The sequence below is a fragment of the Choloepus didactylus genome (assembly GCF_015220235.1).
Source record: "Choloepus didactylus isolate mChoDid1 chromosome 24 unlocalized genomic scaffold, mChoDid1.pri SUPER_24_unloc2, whole genome shotgun sequence".
In the NCBI taxonomy this organism is placed as follows: Eukaryota; Metazoa; Chordata; class Mammalia; order Pilosa; family Megalonychidae; genus Choloepus; species Choloepus didactylus.
Window position 1 is genome coordinate 2112947 of NW_023637605.1, and position 22234 is coordinate 2135180.

General features: G+C 37.6%; 1 protein-coding gene across 1 annotated transcript; it reads left to right on the top strand.

The window, feature by feature from the left end:
- Nucleotides 1-5903: 5903 nt before the first annotated feature.
- Nucleotides 5904-6650, top strand: LOC119525176 (phosphatidylinositol transfer protein beta isoform-like). Its single transcript, XM_037823778.1, has one exon. It carries the CDS (start codon nt 5904-5906, stop codon nt 6648-6650), a length of 747 nt encoding a protein of 248 aa, XP_037679706.1.
- Nucleotides 6651-22234: the final 15584 nt, after the last annotated feature.

Genomic DNA, 22234 nt, shown 5'->3' on the forward strand with positions numbered 1-22234 from the left:
GCTTATTGTAAAGGTTCCTTGATTGTAAGCTCTTAACAGCAGTTACTTCTATTCCTGAGTTATAATGGTTATTTCTAAACTCTGAGATGCTGACGTCTTTGTGTGTAACTTGGTCAGTCCCTGGAACTTTGGGCATCTGTATGATACCTGAAACTCAGAGTCAGAGTCCAGCAGCTATGACTATCAGCATTACCCCATAGAGCAAATGTAAAGGAGTCTGAAAAAAGAGGTCAGACTTCAATTAGAGATATGAATGAAATGGACTTGGTTAGGACTAAGGTAAATCAGACTAAAGAGTAAAGGATGTTAGTGATGGTATTTTTAAAACTTCAACTTCTGTGTGAGGCCAAAGGAAGAGATGTTTATTAGGTGCAAAATCTATGTTTTTGTAACACACTATATAATTTAACTTGTGTGGTCAGTTTATTGAAACAACATAATTACATGGAATATCAAACGGGGAGCGAAATCTGGTTGGTTTGTACAGGTTAGTGTGAATATGTCACAGAGTAATTTGGGCTGAGAATAAAAATGTAGTTGCAAAGCCCCCTTGAAGGACTGGAGGAAAATGGAAATATTAAATTTCCCCACCTGGGGAATTAATGATATTCTCACAAGCATAGGGGCTACTAATTTTGAAGGCCAAGCCCTTGATCTGGGCTCTTATGAAGTTTGTTACTGAAAAGGAGAGGCTAAGCTGACTTAAAATTGTGCCTAAGAATCACCCCCAGAGAACTTTTGTTGCTGAGATGTGGCCTCTCTGTGCCAACTCTGCAGGTAAACTCATTGCTCTCTCTCCTACCTGAGACATGACTTCCAGGGTTGTAAATCTCCCTGACATTGTGGGACATGACTCATGGGTATGAGCTTGGCTCTGGCATTGTGGGATTGAGAAAATCTTCTTGGGCCAAAAGAGGGAAGAGAAATGAAACAAAATTAATTCTCAGTGGCTGAGAGAACTCAAATAGAGTTGAGAGGTCATTCTGAAGGTTATTCTTATGCATTATATAGATATCTCCTTTTAGTTTTTAGTGTATTGGAATAGCTAGGAGGAAATACCTGGAACTGTTGAACTGCAAACCAGTAGCCTTTATTCTTGATGATGATTATGTAACTATATAGATTACACTGTTTGACCATGTGATAGTGAAAACTTTTTGGCTCCCACTCCATATATACAGTGTATGAAAAGATGAATAGAAAAATTAGGACAATAAGTAAATGAATAATAAAGAGGGATGTGGGTATTTGATGTTTTTCAAGCCCTGTTTTTTTACTTTAACTTTTATTCTTACTCTTTTTTGGGTGTGGTAATGAAAATGTTCAAAAATTGATTGTGGTGATGAATGCACACCTATAAAATGGTACTGTGAACAACTGACTGTACACCATGGATTATTGTATGGTATGTGAATATATCTCAGTAAAATTGAATTAAAAAAACTTATTGAATACAGCAAAGGCAGTGCTGAGAGTAAGATTTATAGCTCTAAAAACTGGCTTACATTAAAAAGAAGAAAGACTTCAAATCAGAGACCTAACCTCAAAAATGGAAGAGCTAGAAAAATAAGAGAAACTAAGTTCAAAGTTAGTAGAAGGAATGAAAAAACAAAGTTTACAGTGGAGACAAATGAAATAGAAAAAATAGAGAGAATCAACAGCACCAAATTTGGTTCTTTGAAAAGATCATTAAAATTGATGAACCTTTAGCTAGAATGACAAAGGAAAGAGAGAGAAGAGACATAAAAAATCAGAAATGAAAGGGGAACATTACTACTTACCCCACTGAAATAAAAAAGGATTATAGGAGGATACTATGAGTAACTGTATGCCAATAAATTAGGCAACCTAGATGAAACTGACAAATTCTCACAAACACACAATATACCTATGTTGAGTCATGAATAAATACAAGATCTCAACAAATGAATTACAAGAAAAGAGATTGAATCAGTAATCAAAAACCTCCCTAAAAAGAAAAGCCCAGGACCATATGGCTTCACAGGGCAATTCCACCAAATATTCCAAGAAGACTTAACTCTAATTCTGCTCAAATTCTTCCAAAAAATTGAAGAGAAGGAAACACTCCCTAATTTGTTTTATGATGCCAATATCACCCTTATCCCAAAGCCAGACAAAGATATCACAAGGAAAGAAAACTATAGACCAATATATTTTATGCATATAGATGCAAAAATCATCAACATAATACTAGCAAACTGAACCCAAAAGAAGATTAAAATCACTTACAACCATGATCAATTGGGATTTATCCCTGGTATGCAATGTTGGCAAAACATAAGGAAATCCGTTAATGTAATACATCACATTAATGGAAAGAAGAAAAAACAATTACATTATATTTGATGCAGAAAAGGTGATTTACAAAATCTTGCATTGTTCTTGACTAAAGCACTTAGAACCCTAGGAATAGAAGGAAATTCCTCAACCTGATAATAGACATACATGGAAAACCCAGAGCAAACATCCTATTTAAGGGTGAAAGACCGAAAATTTTTCCTGTAGGAGGAGGAAAAAGACAAGGAGGCCCACTGTCACTGGGATTATTATTCAACATTGTACTGTATGTTCATGCAAAGCAATTAGGCAAGAAAAAGTACTAAAAGTCCTCCAAATTGGAAAGGAAAAAGTAAAACTGTCACCATTTGCAGACGGCATGATCCTATGCACTGATAATTCAGAAAAATCCAGAACAAAGCTGCTAGAATCAATAAATAAATTCATCAAAGTGGTGGGGTACAAAATCAACACTCCAAAATCAGTAGTGTTTATATATACAAGCAATGAAAAATCAGAAGAATAAATGAATGAAAAAATTCCATTCACAATAGCAACTAAAACAACAAAAATCTAGGAATAAATCTATCCAAGGATGTAAAGGAATTGTATGCACACACACACACACAAAACTACAAAGCATTGCTAAAAGAACACAAAGAAGATCTAAATCAATGAAAGGATATTTTGTGTTCAAGAATTGGAAGACTGATTTTTATTAAGATGTCAGTCCTACCGAAAGCAATTTATATGTTCAATGCAATCCCAATAAAAATTCCAACAACCTTCTTGCAGAAAGGAAAAATCCATTCATCAAATTAATATGGATATGTGTGCTGGTTTGAATCTGTATGTTCCCCATAAAGATCCCACATGGGGGGAAGGCAGTGAGTTCACCTGCTGAGTTGGCTTAGCTAGAGAGAGAGGGCCACATCTGAGCAACAAAGAGGTACTTGGGGGAGACTCCTAGGCACATTTATAAGCAGGTTTAGCCTCTCCATTGCAGCAGTGAGCTTCACAAGAGCAAGTCCCTTGACAGAGGGCTTGGCACATCAAACCGCCAGTCCTCAATGTTTGTGAGAACATCAGCAATAATCCAGGTGAGGAAGCCCAACACCTCTGCATTTCCCCCCAGCTCCTCAGGGGGCCCTGCATATATATTTTTATTCTCTGTCCAATTTACTTTGGGATGTGTCTCTATTTCACATTAACCTATGCAAACCTACCAGGTCTCACTTCCTATTAAAAGTTCCATGTAATTATGGTATTTGAACAAACTGTATGAGTAAAACTGTTATCAGGTTATACACAAAGGGATCAGCCTCTCAGAATCTAGAGATAGTATGGCCTACTGATTTTTGACAGTGTGGCAAAGACCACTCAGTTGGAAAAGAACAGTCTCTTCAACAAATGATGCTGTGGAAACTGCATCTCCATTTACAAAAATCAAGACAAATGGATCAAAGACCTTAATACAAGAGCTAGAACCATCAAACTCCTAGAAGAAAACACAGCAAAGTATCTTCAGGACCTTGTGTTAGGCAATGGTTTCTTAGATGTTACACTCAAATCACAAACATCAAAAGAAATATAGGTAAATGGGACCTCACCAAAATGAAATACTTTGTGCCTCAAAGGACTTTAAAACTACAGCCTAAACAATGGGAGAAAATATTTGGAAACTACATATCTGACAGAGGTTTAGTATCCAAAATATACAAAGAAATCCTTCAACTTAACAAAAATACAAACAAACCAATTTAAAAATGGGCATAAAACTTGAATAGACATCTATCCAATGAAGATTCACAAGTGGCCAGAAAGCACATGAAAAGATGCTCAACCTCATTAGCCATTAGGAAAATATAAATCAAAACCACAACAAGATGCATTTTCACACCCATTAGAAAGGGTGCTACTAAAAAATAACAGAAAATATGTGTTGGAGAGGATGCAGAGAAATAGGAACACCCATACCTTGCTAGTGGTAATATAAAATGGTGTAGCCACTGACTGTGGAAGACAGTTTGGCCATTTCTCAGAAAGGTAAGTATAGAACTACCATATGATATTATAATCCGACTACTAGGTATGTACCCCTAAGAATTGAAAGCAGGGACTTGAACAGATATTTGCACACCAATGTTCATACATGCATTGCTCACAGTTACCAAAACATGGAAGCAACCCAAGTGTCCATCAACAAATGAATGGATAAATAAAATGTGGTATACACCTACAATGGATGTTATTCAGATGTGAAAAATAATGAAGTCCTGATATATGCAACCACATGGATCAATCTTGAAGACATTATGTTGTGTGAAACAGGCCAGACACGAAAGGACAAATGTATAATCTCACTGGTTTGATAGAACTAGGATTAAGCAAGCTCATAGATTCAGAGTCCAGAATATAGGTTAATAGCAAGTGGGGTGCAGATACTGAATGGGAAATTAAGGCTTGAAATGTACAGGATATCTATTGGGAATGATAAAAGTATTTTCAGAGTGGATGGTGGTGTTGGTATCACAACACTGTGAATGTAACTTACAGCACTGAAATATATATATGAATGTGATTAAAAGGGGGAGATGTTAGATTATATATGTGGTAGCAAAATATAAGTTAAAAAGAAATCCATGGACCCAAGACGGCAGAGTAGGGAGTTCTAGGATTTGGTCAATCCTCCAGGGCAGCTAGCAAATAGCCTGTAACTGTCTGAAACATCTGTTGGGGTGTTCTGTAGACCAGAGGCACATCATGCAACAGTCAGGAATGAGTAGAAGAAAGAGACTGATAAGCTACAGTGAATAGCTGTGAGTAGATCTCTCCATGCTGTGAAGTCTGTGCCCATCCCTACTGGCAAGGCAAGCAGCTTTAGGACTCACTACCTGGATGGAAATAAAAGCTCTCTCTCCTAGGATCAGGGAGAGGAGGACTTGGTCAGGCACTGATTGTGGCATTTGATTAGTGAATTCAAACTGCTGGATACCAGCTCCATGCATAGATAAATTTACAACTTGCCTAGGAAATAAAGAACTTTATTATAGTTGGCAGATTCTGTTCCAACTCTACTCCCAGCATGGGAGGAAGCAGGACAGAGAGAGAGACACACAGAGGTTTCTTGGGGCAGCAGAGATTAGTTTTCTGAAGGATGGCTCTTCCCCAAGAAGAGAGGGACACAAGCTGGGCACCAGCTCTAGCTCTTGATTGGCAAATTTGGGGTGCTGGACTCCAGCTCTGAGATCAGCTCCATTTTTTAAACAGCCTATTAAAGAAAGCAGCCAGCAGTCTGTTTCAGTCCTGCCCTAGTCAGGGAGAGAAGCAGGGTTGACTGAGAGGAACAGTAACTTCTCAGGTGGTGAAGACAGGTTGCTGAAATTTTGCTCTTCTCCAAGAAATTGTGGGGAGAGGGAGGGCAAGGCCCTGCACAGTTGGTGGATGTTATTTAGTGAATTCAGATCCCAAGGGCTGGGATACACATAAGATTAGAGCAGAAATAAATGATATTGAGAATTAAAAAAAAAAAAAAGGAGGTGGTACCGGCAGTGGCAGTGGTGGCGATAGTAGCTGTGAGTGGGTTTCAGAAGATAGTGTTGATTATGGAATTCTGTGTGGTTTTGCCATGTTCTGTTCAGCAGTACCAGGTTGGACACCTTTATTCTGTGGCTGGGGCTAGTAAGAATGAAACTGGTAGTGGAGAAGGAACTGAAGTCTTAAAAAGTGAACCTTATGAGAAGGATGGAGAAAAGGGACAGTATATACACAAAATGTATCACCTAAAGAGCAAAGTTCCAGTCTTTGTGAGGATGAGTGCTCCTGAGGGTTCCTTGATGGTCCATGAAAAAGCCTGGAATGCATACCCCTACTGTCAAACAATTGTAACAAATGAATATAGGAATGATGATTTCTTCATTAAAATTGAATCATGGCACAAACCAGACCTGGGAACATTAGAAAATGTACACAGTTTAGATCCTAACACATGGAAAACCATCAAAATCATCCACATAGATATTGCAGATCGAAGTCAAGTTGAACCAGCAGACTACAAAACTGATGAAGACCCAGCATTGTTCCAATCAGTCAATATCAAGAAAGGCCCTTTGGGACCCAACTGGAAGAAAGAGTTGGCAAACAACCCAGATTGCCCTAAGATGTGTGCCTATAAGCTGGTGACCATCAAATTCAAGTGGTGGGGACTGCAAGGCAAAGTAGAAAATTTCATTCAGAAGCAAGAAAAAAGGATATTTACAAACTTTCATCACCAGCTTTTTTGTTGGATTGACAAGTGGACTGATCTGACAATGGAAGACATTAGAAGGATGGAAGATGAAACTCAAAAATAACTAGAAACAATGCATAAGAAGGGTTCTGTCCAAGGCACGTCAGCTGCTGATGTCTAGATCAGGGTCAGAGACAATATCAAACTGTTTATGTAACCAAGGTCAAGTGAGGGGAACAAGTGCAGCCAATGATGAGTAAAGAAGAATCTGACCAGTGTCTTGCAGTGTTGACATTTCCCAGACATGTGCTTATGACTTTGTACACACATGCAGAGGTTCCAACCACATGTGTATATATGTATGTTTGTGTATATCTGTAGCTGTATACAAAATACATGTAGAGCTACAGATAAAGATACACACTTTTGTGACTATATATGTACATACATACATAGTGAAGGGATTAGTACAATATCTCTAACATACTGTATCTATCTTTGGCAAGAATGCAGAAGAAAATATTTTCAATATATATACCTGGAACAGATTTTAATAATTCTCATAATAATATCATTAATGGACAAATTAACTACAACACAATACCAGCTGGTATGTTCCATAAATGTCAAGTTGTGGATATATAAATATATATATATATAACACATATATATATATATACATGTATATGTATATAGCCTTTTATTATCTTTCCATTCTTTAAATCAGTCTTAAAAATTTTTATTTTAGACCCATAAGCAAACAGACTTCCACAGAAAAATTCATTCTAAATTTTTTTGGTATCCTAATGAATATGGAATACAAACTTTGAATGTATTTGTAACTATTTATTTCTGAATGGTCATTGTCTTACAGCCAAATTTGACAATATCTATTAGTGAGGGGTAAAGTCACAGGCCAATTTTCACTTGTTTACCCTGAAGGAAAAATCCTTTTAAAAATTTTCTGGTTTTTATTGGATTTTTGTATTTTAAATTTCAAGTACTTTTCTACATCAAACCTATCAAAAATGGAGATAACAGTTTCTGATTTATAATAAACACTATACAACTTTCAGGTGCCTGTTAGAAAAAGGAATTAAGAAATTAATCTTAATAGTATTGTAGGCTGTGTACAAAAAGTGGATGTATAGCACTTCCATGGAGTCTTTTTTCTGAAATGACTGTTTTCTGAACTTGCAGCTTGGAAACTATGCAAATGGTCTAGATTCCTCACAGCTTACACAATAGGGTACAGTGATGATGTTTTGCTCTTTTCATGCTGAAATACACTTTAAGGGTGGGGAGGGGATGCTGACCCAGCAAGAGGCTTGCCTGCCTGTGGTTAGGGGGCCCTGCAGAGGGGCTGGTGTGCCTCTGCCCTTTTGATGTGCTCTCAAGTACAGGGTCCATGGGAACAGATCCTGGATCAGCATGATGAAAATGCTGGAATGCTGGTGAGAAGCTGTTGCTTTTTGGGGGTGGGGGTTGGGAGTCATTAAAAAAAGGCAACAATAGCAAGCTAGGATTTTTTTTTATCAGCTTTCTCTGTCTGAATGCAACTTTTCTTCTGTCAGTCCTGCAAGCTTGAGTAGAATGATATTGTGGAAGCCTTTGGGTCACAAACTGTCTCCTTTAACTTCTTGTCCCTCCTAAAATATGCCAGCCCCTGTAGTCAGATCACATTAGTAATCTGATTTGCTGGCAGCCAAACCATCCCTGTGCCTTATTTTTCCACATGTCCGATGTCCCCACTGCAGTGATCGCAGCAACTCAGGCAGGGTGTTAAGATCCCTACTGTACCTGCAAGGCCCAGTTGTCCTCAGCCACAAATCCCACATCTCACATGTCCTCTGTGTACTCAGGGTAGAGATTTATGTTTACTTTCCCGGCACTGTTGAAAGATAAGTTCCATCAAATCTTAATCATTGTCTGCAAAGAGTGTGGTGGGAGGAGGAGTATTGCTAATTTTGTGAAATAGTCTAGTCCTCTCCTTTTAATGAATTTAATTCTCACTGGCATCTGTAGCATCATTGGGAGCTTGGGCACACATGGAAATAAGAGCCCGGCACATGATTTTAATGTTTTTCTAACAACTGTGGAGATTTGAGGGAATGTGCGGTGAATGCAAAAGACCTAGTTTACTTGGCAGTCTCTTGTGTAAATTACAGTAAAACAAAGTAAAGGAAATGTAAACAAAAAATAAATTTGATCACAAAATTAAAAATAAAACAATAGAAACAACAAAAACAGAAGGTAGTTCTTTGAGAAGATCAACAAAATTGAAAAACCCTTAGCTAGACTGACAGAAAAAAAGGAGAGAAGATGCAAATAAATAAAATCAGAAATGAGAGGGGGGCATAGTACTGACTTCACAGAAATAAAACAGATCATAAATGGATACTATGAACAACTGTATACCAACAAACTAGAAAACTTAGATGAAATGTACAACTTCCTAGAAACACATGAACAACCTACACTGACTCAAGAAGAAACAGAAGACCTCAGAAACCAATCACCATGACACTAGAAGTAAAGATAAATGATAAAGACTGGGACTGTAAAACTTAGTGAAAACTAGAGTGGTCAATGACTGTGACTAAATGTAAAAATATAAAAATGTTTTTACAGGTGGGAGAACAAATAAATGTCAACCTTGCAAAGTGTTGAAAAAGGGATGGTTTTGCGGAAAAATATAATCTAAGCAAACTGGAGTCTATGGTTAACAGTAACATTGCAATGCTTCCGTTAATGTAACAGAGGCAATATAACAAAGCTAAATGTGTATGAGAGGAGGATGTAAGGGAGGGATATGGTATTCTTGGAAGTGGTGGTGTTGTCTAACCTTATCATCATATTGTATTGTATGGTATTTTGTATTATCTTTTTTATTCTTTAACAGAATTTTTTTTCATAGTAATAAATATGTTCAAATGCTGATTGTGGTGATGAATGCACAGCTATATGATGATACTGTGACCAATTGATTGTACATTGTGGATGATTATATGGTATGTGAATATATTGCTATAAAATTGTAGGAAAAAATATAAATATGGATAAAAGTGCTGGAGAAAACATGGAGAGAGGGATGTACCTATTTACTGTTGGTGGGGAAGTAGAATGGTATAGCCTATCTGGAGGACAGTGTGGTGGTTCCACCAGAAGCTAAGTATGTGGGTGCCATAAAGTCCCGCAGTCTCATTATGGGGTATATACTTGGAGGATCTGAGAGCAGGGATATGAATGAACCTTTGCTCACTGGTGTTTATAGAGACAATATTCATGATTTGCAATGGGAGGAGGTGGCCTAAGGGTGCATCAACTGAAGAACAGAATGGTGAACTATGGTGTACGTATACAATGGAATACTGATCAACTGTGAAAAGGAATGAAGCTGAGACATGCAATGAGATGAATGGATCCAATGAACAGCATTTTGAGTGAAGTACACCAGAAACAAAAAGACAAAGATTAGAATGCCTCATCAATATGGACCAAATACAATGTGCAAACTCTAATAATTAAATCTTAGAGCATAGCTTATCAGGAGAATGCTTATTGTAATGTTCCCTAAATTTTATGCTTTTACAGCAGTCACATTTATTCCTGAACTGTAATGGCTATCTCCAAATTCTGAGCTGCTGATGTCTTTGTGTATAACCTGGTCAATCTCTGGAATTTTGGCTATCTGTGTGAAACCCGAAACTCAGAGCTGGAGTTCAGCAAGTATGATGTCAGTATTAGCACATACAGCAACTGTTGAAAAGACTGCAAAAGACTCCAGACTTCAACTAGAGATATGAATGAAGCAGATCTGGTTAGAACTAAGGCAAATCAGGGCAAAGGGTAAAGGACAATTTTGCCTATGTTTTAAAACTTCAACTTCTGTGTGAGATCAAGGGAAGAAATGTTTATTTGATATAGGATATATATATATTCTACAGCACACTAAATAATTTAACTGTATGGTCAGTTTATTCAAACACCACAATTACATGAAACTTTTAATAGGAAGTGAGATCTGGTAGGTTTGTACAGGTTAGTGTGAAACAGTGATACATCCCAAAGTAATTTCGGGAGAGAATAAAAATATATTTGCAGGGCCCCCTGAAGAGCTGGGGAAAAATGCAGAAATGTTGGATGTCCCCACCTGGGTAACTGCTGATATTCTCACAAACATTGAGGACTTACCATTTTGTATGCTGAGTCCTTGATCTTGGGGCTTCCCTTTATGAGGCTTGTTACTACTGCAAAGGAGAGGCTAAGCCTACTTATAACTGTGCCTAAGACTCTCCCCCAGAGAACCTGTTTGTTGCTCAGATATGACCCTCTCTCTCTAGCTAAACCAACTTGGCAGGTGAACTCACTGCCCTTTCCTCTATGTGGAACCTGACTCCCAGGGTGTAAATCTCCCCAGCAATGCAAGATATGACTTCCAGGGATGAGCCAGGATCTAGCATTGTGGGATTGAGAAAATCTTCTTAACCAAAAGGGGGAAACAAAATGAAACAAAATAAAGTTTCAGTGGCTGAGAGATTTCAAAAGGATTTGAGAGGTTGTTCTGGAGGGCATTCTTATACACTATATAGATGTCCCATTTTATGTTTAGTGTACTGGAATAGCTAGAAGAAAATACCTGAAACTGCCAAACTGCAACCCAGTAGCCTTGATTCTTGCAGACGATTGTATAATTATGTAGCTTATATGGTGTGACTATGTGATTGTGAAAACCTTGTGGCTCACACTCCCTTTATCCAATGTATAGATGGATGAGTAGAAAAATGGGGACAAAACTAAATGAAAATAGGTTGGGATGTGGGCAAATGGAATGATTTGGGTGTGTTTTTTTTTTTTTACTTTTATTTTTTGTTCTTATTTTTATTCATTTGGTGTAAGGAAAATGTTCAAAAATTGATTGTGGTGATGAGTGCACAACTATATTATGGTACCATAAATAGCTGAGTGTACACCTTGGATGACTGTATGGTAGTTAATATGTCTCAATAAAACTGAATTTAAATAAGAACAATCACCAGTAAGGAGTTGAGTTTGTCATCAAACATCAAAAACCTCCCAAAAAATAAAAGCCCAGGACCAGATGTATTCACAGGTGAATTCTATCAAACATTCAAAGAAGTAAAGCCAATCCTTGTCAAATTCTTCCAAAAACTTGAAGAGGAAGGAACACTATGAAGCCAATATCACTCTAATACCAAAGTCAGACAAAGGTACTACTAGAAAAGAAAATTACAGACCAATCTCTCTAATGAATATAGATGCAAAACCCTTAACAAAATACTTGTATATCAAAACAAACAACACATGAAAAGAATTATACACCATGACCAAGTGAGTTTTATCCCAGGGAGGGATAAGGGAGGTTCAACACAAGAAAATCAATTAATGTAATACACAACATTAACAAAGGGGGAAAACCCATTATCTCGATTGATGTAGGAAAGATATTTGACAAAATCCAACATCCTTCCTTGATAAAAACACTTTGAAAAAACAGGAATAGAAGGCAACTTCCTCAACACAATAAAGGGCATATATGAAAGACCTGCAGCTAACATCATACTAAACTGTGAAAGATTGGAAGTCTTTCCTCTAATAATGTCTGCTGTCACCATTGTTATTCAACATTGTGCTGGAAGTTCTAGCTAGAGCAACTAGGCAAGAAAAAGAAATAAAAGGCATCCAAATTGGAAAGAAACAAATAAAATTTTCACTATTTGCAAATGACATGTTCCTACATTTAGAAAGTCCTGAAAAATCTACAACAAAGCTACTAGGGCTAATAAACAATTTAAGCAAAGTGGCAGGATACAAGATCAACACCTAAAAATCAGTAGTGTTTCTATACACTAGTAAGGAGCAATCTGAGGAGGAAATCAAGGGTGAAAATTCCATTTATTATAGCAACTGTGATGCTTAGTTTCATGTGTCACCTTGGCCAGATGATGGTGTCCAGGTGTCTGTCAAACAAGCACTGGCCTAACCGTTACTGCAAGGACCTTTGTGGCTGGTTGGTAAACAAGAAGGCTGCTTTACTAAATCATCAGTCAATTAATTGCACCTGTGGCTGATTACATCAATGAAGGGTATGTCTTCCACAATGAGAGAATTCAATCAGCTGGATTTAATCCAATTAGTTGAAGACTTTTAAGGGATAAGAGAGAGAGAATCTTCATTTCTGCTTTGTCTAGCCAGCATCTCCTGAGGAGTTCACTGAACACCTTTATCAGAATTTCCAGTTTGCTGCCTGCCTATGGAATTTGGACTCATTCATACCCACAGTTGTGAGACACTTTTATAAAATCTTATATTTACAGATCTCTCTCATTTTTCTGTTTCCCTAGAGAACCCTAAATAATACAGCAACTGAATGAATCAAATATCTAGGAATAAATTTAACAAAGATGTAAAAGACCTGTACACAGAAAACTGCCAAACATTGCTGAAAGAAATCAAGGAAGACCTAAATAGATGGAAAGTCATACCGTGTTAATGGATTGGAAGACTAAATATAGTTAAGATGTCAATTCTACCCAAATTGATTTACAGATTCAATGCAATACCAATTAAAATCCCAACACCTAACTTTGCAGAATAGAAAAAACAATAATCAAGTTTATTTGGAAGTTTTGTATACCACAATGAGCCAGTAACATCTTGAGAAAGTAAAGTGAATTTGGAGGTCTCACCCTTCATGACTTTAGAGCACATTTCAAAGCTACAGTGGTCAAAAATGCATGGTGCTGGCATGAGGTTAGATTTATTGACAAATGAAATCAAATTAAGAGTTCAGAATTAGACCATCTCATCTATGGACAATTGATTTTTGACAAGGCTGCCAAGCCCACTCAACTGGGACTGAACAGTCTCTTCAATCATTGGTGCTGGAAGAATTGGATATCCATAACTAAAAGAATAAAAGAGAACCCATATCTCACACCTGACACAACAATTAACTCAAAATGCATCAAAGAACTAAACATTGGAGCTAGAACCACAGAATTCCTAGAAGTAAATATAGGTAAATACCTAAATTTCTTAGACCTTATACCCAAAGCATAAGCAATGAAAGAAGATAAGTGGTATCTCTTCAAAATTGAATACTTTTGTTCTTCAAAGGACTTTGTTGAAAAAGTAAAAGATATGACATATAAATTCTGAAAGTCAAAATGGTAGAAAGTAGACATTACATTGAGTGAAACTAGCCAGAAACAAAAGGACAGTGTTCTAGTTTGCTAATGCTGTGGAATGCAAAACACCAGAGATGGACTGGCTTTTATAAAAAGGGGGTTTATTTGGCTACACAGTTACAGTCTTAAGGCCATAAAGTGTCCAAGGTAACACATCAGTAATTGGGTACCTTCACTGGAGGATGGCCAATGGCGTCCGGAAAACCTCTGTTAGCTGGATCAGTGGTGAGAATTGAAAATGCCTCAGGCTTTCTCTAATGAGCTACCTAGAATAAGAGGAAAAAAAGGGAAAAATAAGGAAATCCTCTTTTCAGAGCCAGTACCCAACCCCCCAGTTACCAGTCAAGAATCAGAGTTGGTGCCCAGTTCTATGCTCCCCTTTTCTTGACACACGGCACTTTTTCAGTATTCTGAGCTCAGCCAACTCCAAAAGCCTCTGTTTTAATTCATTTGTCTATTTTTTTTCCATTAGCCCCACCTCCTATCTGCAGGGAAAAGCCTCAGGTTCCTTTCCTGCTAGATCTGGGTTTATCTGTGTTCATAGCTGGTATTCAGTAGGCCAAATTTGTTTAAAAAAACCACAGTTGGGCTTGGTTGGTCTACCTTCCCTTCATTCTAGAAGACTGCTTCTTTTTCCCACAGGGAAGTTTTCCAACTCAGTCTGTCATGCTGGTGATGAAGGGGCACCAGCTCTGCAGTTTAGGGAGTTTTACTTACAGTTCTAAGCTGTTATTTCAGCTGTTCCACCCATTCCAGACTGATATACAATGTGTGTTCAGTCACAGCTCTCACCCTACAGTTGTTACAGACTATTTACTTGTTGTTCTTGGCTATATGCTAGTTTTTCCAGAAGACTAACTAAATTCCACATCTTTCTATGCCAGCATTCTGCCCTGCACCTAACCAGACTTATTAGTCTTTTGATTAGGATGTGACCTGTTGATTAGGTTATTTCCATAGAGGTGGGGCTCTATCCATTCAGTTTGGGTCTTGATTGGTTCACTGGAGCACTTAGGAGAGCTCAAAAGCTGACACAGAGGCTGATGCTCTAGACTCTTGGAGATGCAGACAGAAGAGATGAAGCCCAGAGTTTGCCCTGGAGTAACTAAGAGGGGATTCCAAGATGCTTAGAGAGAAATGCCCAGTAGAACCAAGTAGCAAGCTGAGATAAGCTAAAAGAGCCAGAAGGCCAGAAACATTATAGAGAAAGCCATTTTGAAATGCAACCCAGGAGCAAAGGACCAGCAGATTTCAGCTACATGCCTTCCCAGCTGACAAAGGTGTTCAGATGCCATTGGCCTTCCTCCAGTGAAAGTGCCCTCTGATTGACACCTTAGTTTGGACACTTTTATGGCCTTAGAACTAATAAATCTCCTTTATAAAATCCAATCCATTTCTGGTGTTTTGCATAATAGCAGCTTCAGCAAACCAGGACACCCCTGAAACCTGTTCTGCCTTGTATTCTCTATTATAGTGAATTGTTATATCATCCACACAGCTACCATGGCCATAGACCAACACTTATTTTTTTACTCACTCTGTTAATTACCACATGCAATTCATTCCTAATCATGTTGATTTTTATTTTATTGTGGTCATACATATCATAATATTTGCCATTTTGACCATTTTAAGCGTCCTATTCAGTGACATTAATTATATTTGCAATATTGTGTTGCTATCACCACCAGTCATTACCAAAACTTGTCAATAATATTGATTTTTAACTCCTAAATATTCTGTAATTCAGAGACTCCACACAGGAGCTCCTGGACCCTGATGTGTTTCCAAAAACCTGTGAACATGCTGAATTTTAGGGAAAACTTGGTGTGATGTGTGTGTTGGCATTTTTCTGAGGAGAGTTTCTAGGCCGCAGATTTCACCACATTCTCAAAATTTGGAAGAAAAGTTAAAAGTTATCTAACCCAATCTTCCTCCCATCTCTTACAGATGGTCTTTCTTGATTCCTCTGTTTTCCTCACCCTGTGAATCCATTAAGTTCCATTGGCTCCATCTCAAAATATATTCTATTAGGATCCATTGGTCTATGTGACTATTCTTCCTTCAATACCACAGTCACCTGTTGACTATAGCCATCTTGAATCAGGTAGTGTGAGTCCTCCAATTTTTCTCTTCTTCTTCAGTGTGACTGGTTATTCTAGGCCCTTTGTTTTTCATATAAACTTTAAATCAGTTTGTCAATATGTACAAAATATCTTGCTGGGATCTTGACTGAGATTGTGTTGAATTCAGGTATCAAGTAGCAGAGACTTGACATCTTAACAATATTGCCTTCCAATCCATGAACAAGGAATATCCATTTATTTATATCTTATTTGATTTCTTTCATCTGTGTTTTGTAGTTTTCCACCTACAGATCATGCCCATATTTTGTTAGATTTCTTCCTAAGTATTTCATTTTTGGTGCCATTGTGAATAGTATTTTTATTTTAAATTATAATTGCTCATTACTGGTATAAAGGAGAATAATTATTTTGTATATTGATTTCTTATCCTGTAACCTTGCTATGTGCTCTGATTAGTTATAGGAGTATTTTTGTATATTTCTTAGGATTTTCTACAATTACAGAAACTTTGAGAAGTTGCATTTTCATTTATTTCAAAATACTTTTAAATTTTTCTTGAGACTTCTTCAACCTATGTGTTATTTAGAAGTGTGTTAATTCCCAAATAATTGGGCATTTTCCAGCAATCTTTCTGTTGTTGATTTCTAGTTTAATTCCATTGTGTTCTGAAAATGTGCCCTATATTATTTCTTTTCCTTAAAATTTGTTAATGTTTGTTTTATGGCACAGAATGTGGTCTATCATGGTGAATGTTCCATGCAAGCATGAGAAGAAAGGGTTCTCTGCTAATTCAGGATGCAGTGTTTTATAAATGTCAGTAAGATCAAGTTTATTGATAGTGCTATTTAGGTAAAAATATATTCCAAATCTATCCATTTACCTTTTTCCACCAACATTATGCTAGCTCAATTTACCATGCTCTCTTGCCTGAACTATGAATAGCTTTCTAACTGGTCACCTTCTTTCTAGCTTCCCCACCACTACAATCCATTCTCCACACATCAAAGTGATCTTTTTATTTATTTTTATTTTTATGCAATTTTATTGAGATATATTCACATGCCATACAATCATCCAAAGCATACAATCAATTGTTCACAGTATCATCATATGGTTGTGCATTCATCAGCACAAAATCAATTTTTTAATATTTTCATTACTCCAAAAAAATCAGAATAAAAATAAAAATAAAAGTAAAAGTAAAAAAGAACAACCCAAACATCCCATCCCCCCTATTATTCATTTACTTTTTGTACCCATTTCTCTACTCATCTGTCATACACTGGATAAAAAAAGTGTGAGTCACAGGTTTCCACAGTCACACAGTCACACTATATAAGCTACATAGTTATGCATTCATCTTCAATAATCAAGGCTACTGGATGGCAGTAAAACAATTTCAGACATTTTCTTCTAACTATCCTAATACACTAAAAATTAAAAAAAGGGATATCTATATAACATAAGAATAACCTCCAGAATGACTTCTCAACTCCTTTTGAAATCTCTCAGCCACTGAAACTTTATTTTGTTTCATTTCTCTACCCCTCTTTTGTCGAGAAGTCTTTCTCAATCCCAAAATGCAGAGCAAAGCTCATCCCCAGTGGTCACGTCCCATGTTTCCAAGGTGATTTACCCCCGCTAGGAGTCTTGTCTCATATGGGGGGGAGGGGGGCAATTCCACCTGCCAAGTTGGCTTAGTGAGAGAGTCCACATCAGAGCAATAAAAGAGGTTATCTAGGGGTGACTCTTGGGCACAATTATAAGTAGGCTTAGCCTCTCCTTTTCAGTGATAAGCTTCATAAAAGCAAGCCCCAAGATTAAAGGCTTAGCCTTCTAAATTGGTAGTCCCCAATGCTTGAAAGAATATCAGGAATTCCCCAGGTGGGAAAGTTTAATATTTCCACATTTTCCCCCAGACCCTTAAGGCAGTTTTGCAAATACATTTTTATTCTCTGCCCAAATTACTCTAGGATGTATCAGAGTTTCACACTAACCTGTACAAACCAACCAGATCTCAATCTCTATTCAAAGTTCCATGTAATTATGGCATTTGAATAAACAGATCAAAGAAGTTAAATTAGATAGTGTGCTACAGAAAATACAGGTTTTGCACCAAATATGCACCTCTTCATTTGGTCTCACACAGAATTTGAAGTTTTAAAACATTGTCAATAACATCCTTTATGCTTTAATCTGCTTTACCTTAGTCCTAACCAAGTCCATTTCATTTATATCTCTAATTGAAATCTGATTTCTTTTTCAGCTTCTCTAACAGTTGCTGTATGGGGTAATGCTGATATTCATAGCTGCCAAACTCTGTCTCTGAGTCCCAGGTATTAGACAGATACCCAAAGTTCCAGGGAACAATGAGATTATACAAAAAGAGCTCAGCATCTCAGAATTTACCAATAGCCATTATAACTCAGGAACAGTATAGCGATCCCTGCTCTTTTCTGGTTGTTGTTTGCATGAAATATCTTTTTCCAATCTTTCACTTTCAACCTATTTTTGTCCTTGTGTCTAAAGTGTGTCTCTTGTAGAGAGCATAGAGATGGGTCCTTAATTTAATCCATTCTGCCAGTCTATGTCTTTTTATGGGTACCTTAATCCATTATCATTTAATGTTATTATTGTAATGGCAGTACTTTCTTCTACCATTTTGTCTTTTTGACCTTATATGTTATATCATATTTTTTCTCTCTCTCCTTTTACCCTTCCTAATAGTCTTCTTTTCTACACTCTTCTCCAAACCTCTCTCTGGGTATTCATATCAGTCTGTAGCATTTGCTTTAGTATTTTTCTTGGAGAGCAGGTCTCTTGTTCACAAAGTCTTTCAGTGTTTGTCTGAAAATATCTTAAACTCTCCCTAATTTTTGAAGGACAGTTTTACCAGAGGTAGAATTATTGGTTGACAGGTTTATTTCTTTCAGTATCTTAAATATATCATACCTCTGCCTTCTCACTTCCATGGTTTCTGCTGGGAAATCCATACACAGTCTTGTCGAGCTTCCTTTGTATGTGATGGATCACTTTTGTCTTGCTGCTTTCAGATTCTCTTTGTCTTTGACATTTGACAATCTTATTAGTAATGTCTTGGAGTAGGTCAGTTTGGATCTTTTCTGTTTGGGGTATGCTGTGCTTCTTGGATCTGTACTTTTATGTCTTTCATTAGAGTTGGGAAATTTTCAGTAATTATTTCCTCCATTATTCTTTCTGCCCCTTTTCCCTGCTCTTTTCCTTCTGGGATATCCATACAACATATATTCACATGCTTCGTGTTGTCATTCAATTCCCTGAGAACTTATACATATATTTTCTTTCTTTTCCCTGTCTGTTATTTTGTGTGTAGGATTTCAGATGTCTTGTCCTCTTTAAATCTGCTATTGTATGTCTCCATTGTGTTTTTCATCTCTTCTATTGTGCCTTTCATTCCCATAAGTTCTGCCATTTGCTTTTTCAAACTTTTGAGTTCTTTTTTGTGTTCACCTAATGTCTCCTTTACGTCCTTCTTCTCTTTTGACATATCTTTTCTGAACTCATGGATTTGACTTTGAATGTGATTTTCATGTTTGTTTCAATGCTGGTATCTCATTTGAAAATGTTAAGTTTGTTCTTTTGACTGGGCCCTATTTTCAATTTTCCTAGTGTGACTTAATTTTGCTGTTGTCTAGGCATTTTATTTCCTTGATTAGTTTATTCTGGAGGTTGTGTTCGCTCTTTTTCCTATGGATTTCTTATTTTTTGTTTTCTGTATGTTCTTTGTCATTCAGTTCAACTTATTCTAGACCTCTAGCACGGCTTCTGTTTAATTGATCAAAAATTTTCAGCTCTTGTTTTTCTGGTTCTTGCCTGGTCAATATGGAAATCATTTTTCTGAGGAGGGTCTACCCAGATATGTCAACCCCAGTCAGATTTTCTCAGACCAGACAGGCCCAGGTCTCAGGAGGCGGTTGTAATCAGTGTCAAGTTTCCCTGAGGATGAGACCCAGCAGATTGTCAGACTTTCCTGTGAGCCCCTAGATGTTGTGCTTTTCCTATCCATGCCAGCAAGTGGCAGTCTTCAGACCACATCTCCCCACTGGCATAAAGAGGTGCAGTGCCTTTAATTCTCAGCAGACCCTGTCACTGCCTGGGACATCATTAATGTAAGCTTATGCACTTTATGTTTTTTTACCCCAGCCCCTTGGGTCTGAATTTTCTGGAGGAGGAACACCACTTGACTGGGCCCCACCTCCTTTTTCTTGTAGAAGATACACACTTTGGAGAATTTTCTCCTTCACTTGACTCTATTTTGTCTTCCAGACATATCTTAACTCAACCCTTGCCTGGGTCAGTGCTGACAGTTGAAAATGTCTGAGGCTTTCTCTAATAAGCTACTTAGAATAGTTTTAAATAAAGAAAAAAAGGGACAGAGAGATAAAAAGAGAAAATCCTCTTTTCAGAGCCAGTCTCCAGCCCCCAAGGTTCCCCAGTTAAGAGCCAGCGTTGGTTCCTGGCTCTCTGTGGCAGCTTTACTTGCTGCACAGCCATTTTCCAGTATTCTGAGCTGCGATTTTTTATTGTTTTTGTTAGCCCTGCCTCCTCTCTCCATGGATAAAACCACAATTGGAGCTTGGCTGAGCTACCTTCCCTTGCTCCCAGTAGAGCCTACTTAAAGACATGGCCTTTAGGGAGTTATCTCCTTCACCTGACTAGTTACTCTCAGAAATACCTTAATTCCACCCCTGCATAGGGCATTGCTGAAACCTAAGAATGCCCACAGTTCTAATGGGCTGTTAAAAAGTACAAAGAATTAAAAAGTTAAAAAAATGGAGAGAAGGAAAATAAAACCCTATTCAGAGCTGGACCCCAGCCTCCCTGTCAGTTCACCAATCAAGAGCTGATGTTGGTATTGGCTTTATATGACCCTTTTCCTTGGGGCCCAATCCTTTTCCAGTATTCTAAGCTCCTCCAACTCCAAAAGCCTCTGTTGTTTTTATTGTTGTTGTTAGCCCCATCTCTTCTCTGTCAGGGTGAAACCTCCCAGTTCCTTTTGTGCTTGTTCTTGGTTTATCTGTGCTAGGAGATTTTATTCAGCAGTCAAAATTTGTTAGGTAATTCTGCAGTTGGAGACTGGCTGAGCCACTCTCCTTGCTCCCAGAAGAGACTGCTTCTTTTTCCCTCCAGGAACCAGCACCAAGACAGCCTGCTGTGCCCATACAGGAAGGGTGCCAGACAGGCCTGGGAGATTTACAGTTCTTCATTGAGATCTTGGCCATTCCACCCAATCCAGATTGGTGTATGATGTGTGCCTGGTCACAGAATTCTCCAAAATAATTGTTCCAGGCAGTTCCTAGCTATCCACCAGCTTTCTTAGAGGAGTAACCAAATTCCACATCTCACCATTCCACCATCTTGCCCTGCCCATAAAGTTATATTTTTTCCTTTTTTAAAAAAAAACATTTTTATTATTAAATAAAACATATGTACAGAAATGATAACTTTCAAAGTACTAGGTAACAAGTAGTTATAGAGCAAATTTCTAAGTATGGTATGGAATACAATTCCACAACTATTGTAATGCACTAGAAACTAAAAATAAATATCTATATAATTATTCAATAGTCATAATCCTTTGTTAAATCCTATCTTGTTTGTTAATACTCCTCCCTCTCATTTGATCACTGTCCCAATCTTCAGGGGTATCTAGGCAATGAGCACTGTAACTTGTTCATATTGAAAAGGGGTGTCAATGTTATGGTGAAGGGGGATGCAGCTGGTTGATGTTCTTGAATAGGCTGTTGCCTCTGGGTTTTGGGACTTATCAAGCATAGGAAAAATCTATAGGTTTTAAGTTTCTGATGATTAAACTTAGTGAGTGAAACTTTTAGAGTCTCGGGTAGAATCATAGGTATACTTTAAGGTTTTGGGGAATTCTGTTGATATGGGCTTGGCACACTGGCAATTTTCAATATTTAGCTAAAACTTGAACAAGAGTAACCCCCATGACAGCCCCTTGAATCTATTTGAAATCTCCTAGACACAGAAAACTTAATTTGTTACATTTCTTTTCCCCCTTTTGGTCAAGAAGGCATACTCAATCCCCAAATGCCAGGGCCAGCCTCCTCCCTGGAAGTCATGTCCCACATCACCAGGGAGATTCACACCCCTGGAATTCATGACCCATGTAGGGGAGAGAGTAATGAATGTGTTTTCAGAGTTTGGCTTAGGGAGAGAGAGGCCACATCTGAGTAACAAAAGAGGTTCTCTGGAAGTGATCCTTAGGCATAATTATAGGTAAGCTTAGCTTCCCCTTTGCAGAAGTAGGATTCATAAGAGCAAGCCTCAAAATCAAGGGTTTGACTTATTAATTAGGGGGTCCTAATTTCATGTAACACATATTCTATCCAAAATAAACAATCAATATC

What these genes read in the sequence shown, in the direction of transcription:
- LOC119525176 (XM_037823778.1), top strand. Translation starts at nt 5,904, where the DNA reads ATGGAATTCTGTGTGGTTTTGCCATGTTCTGTTCAGCAGTACCAGGTT.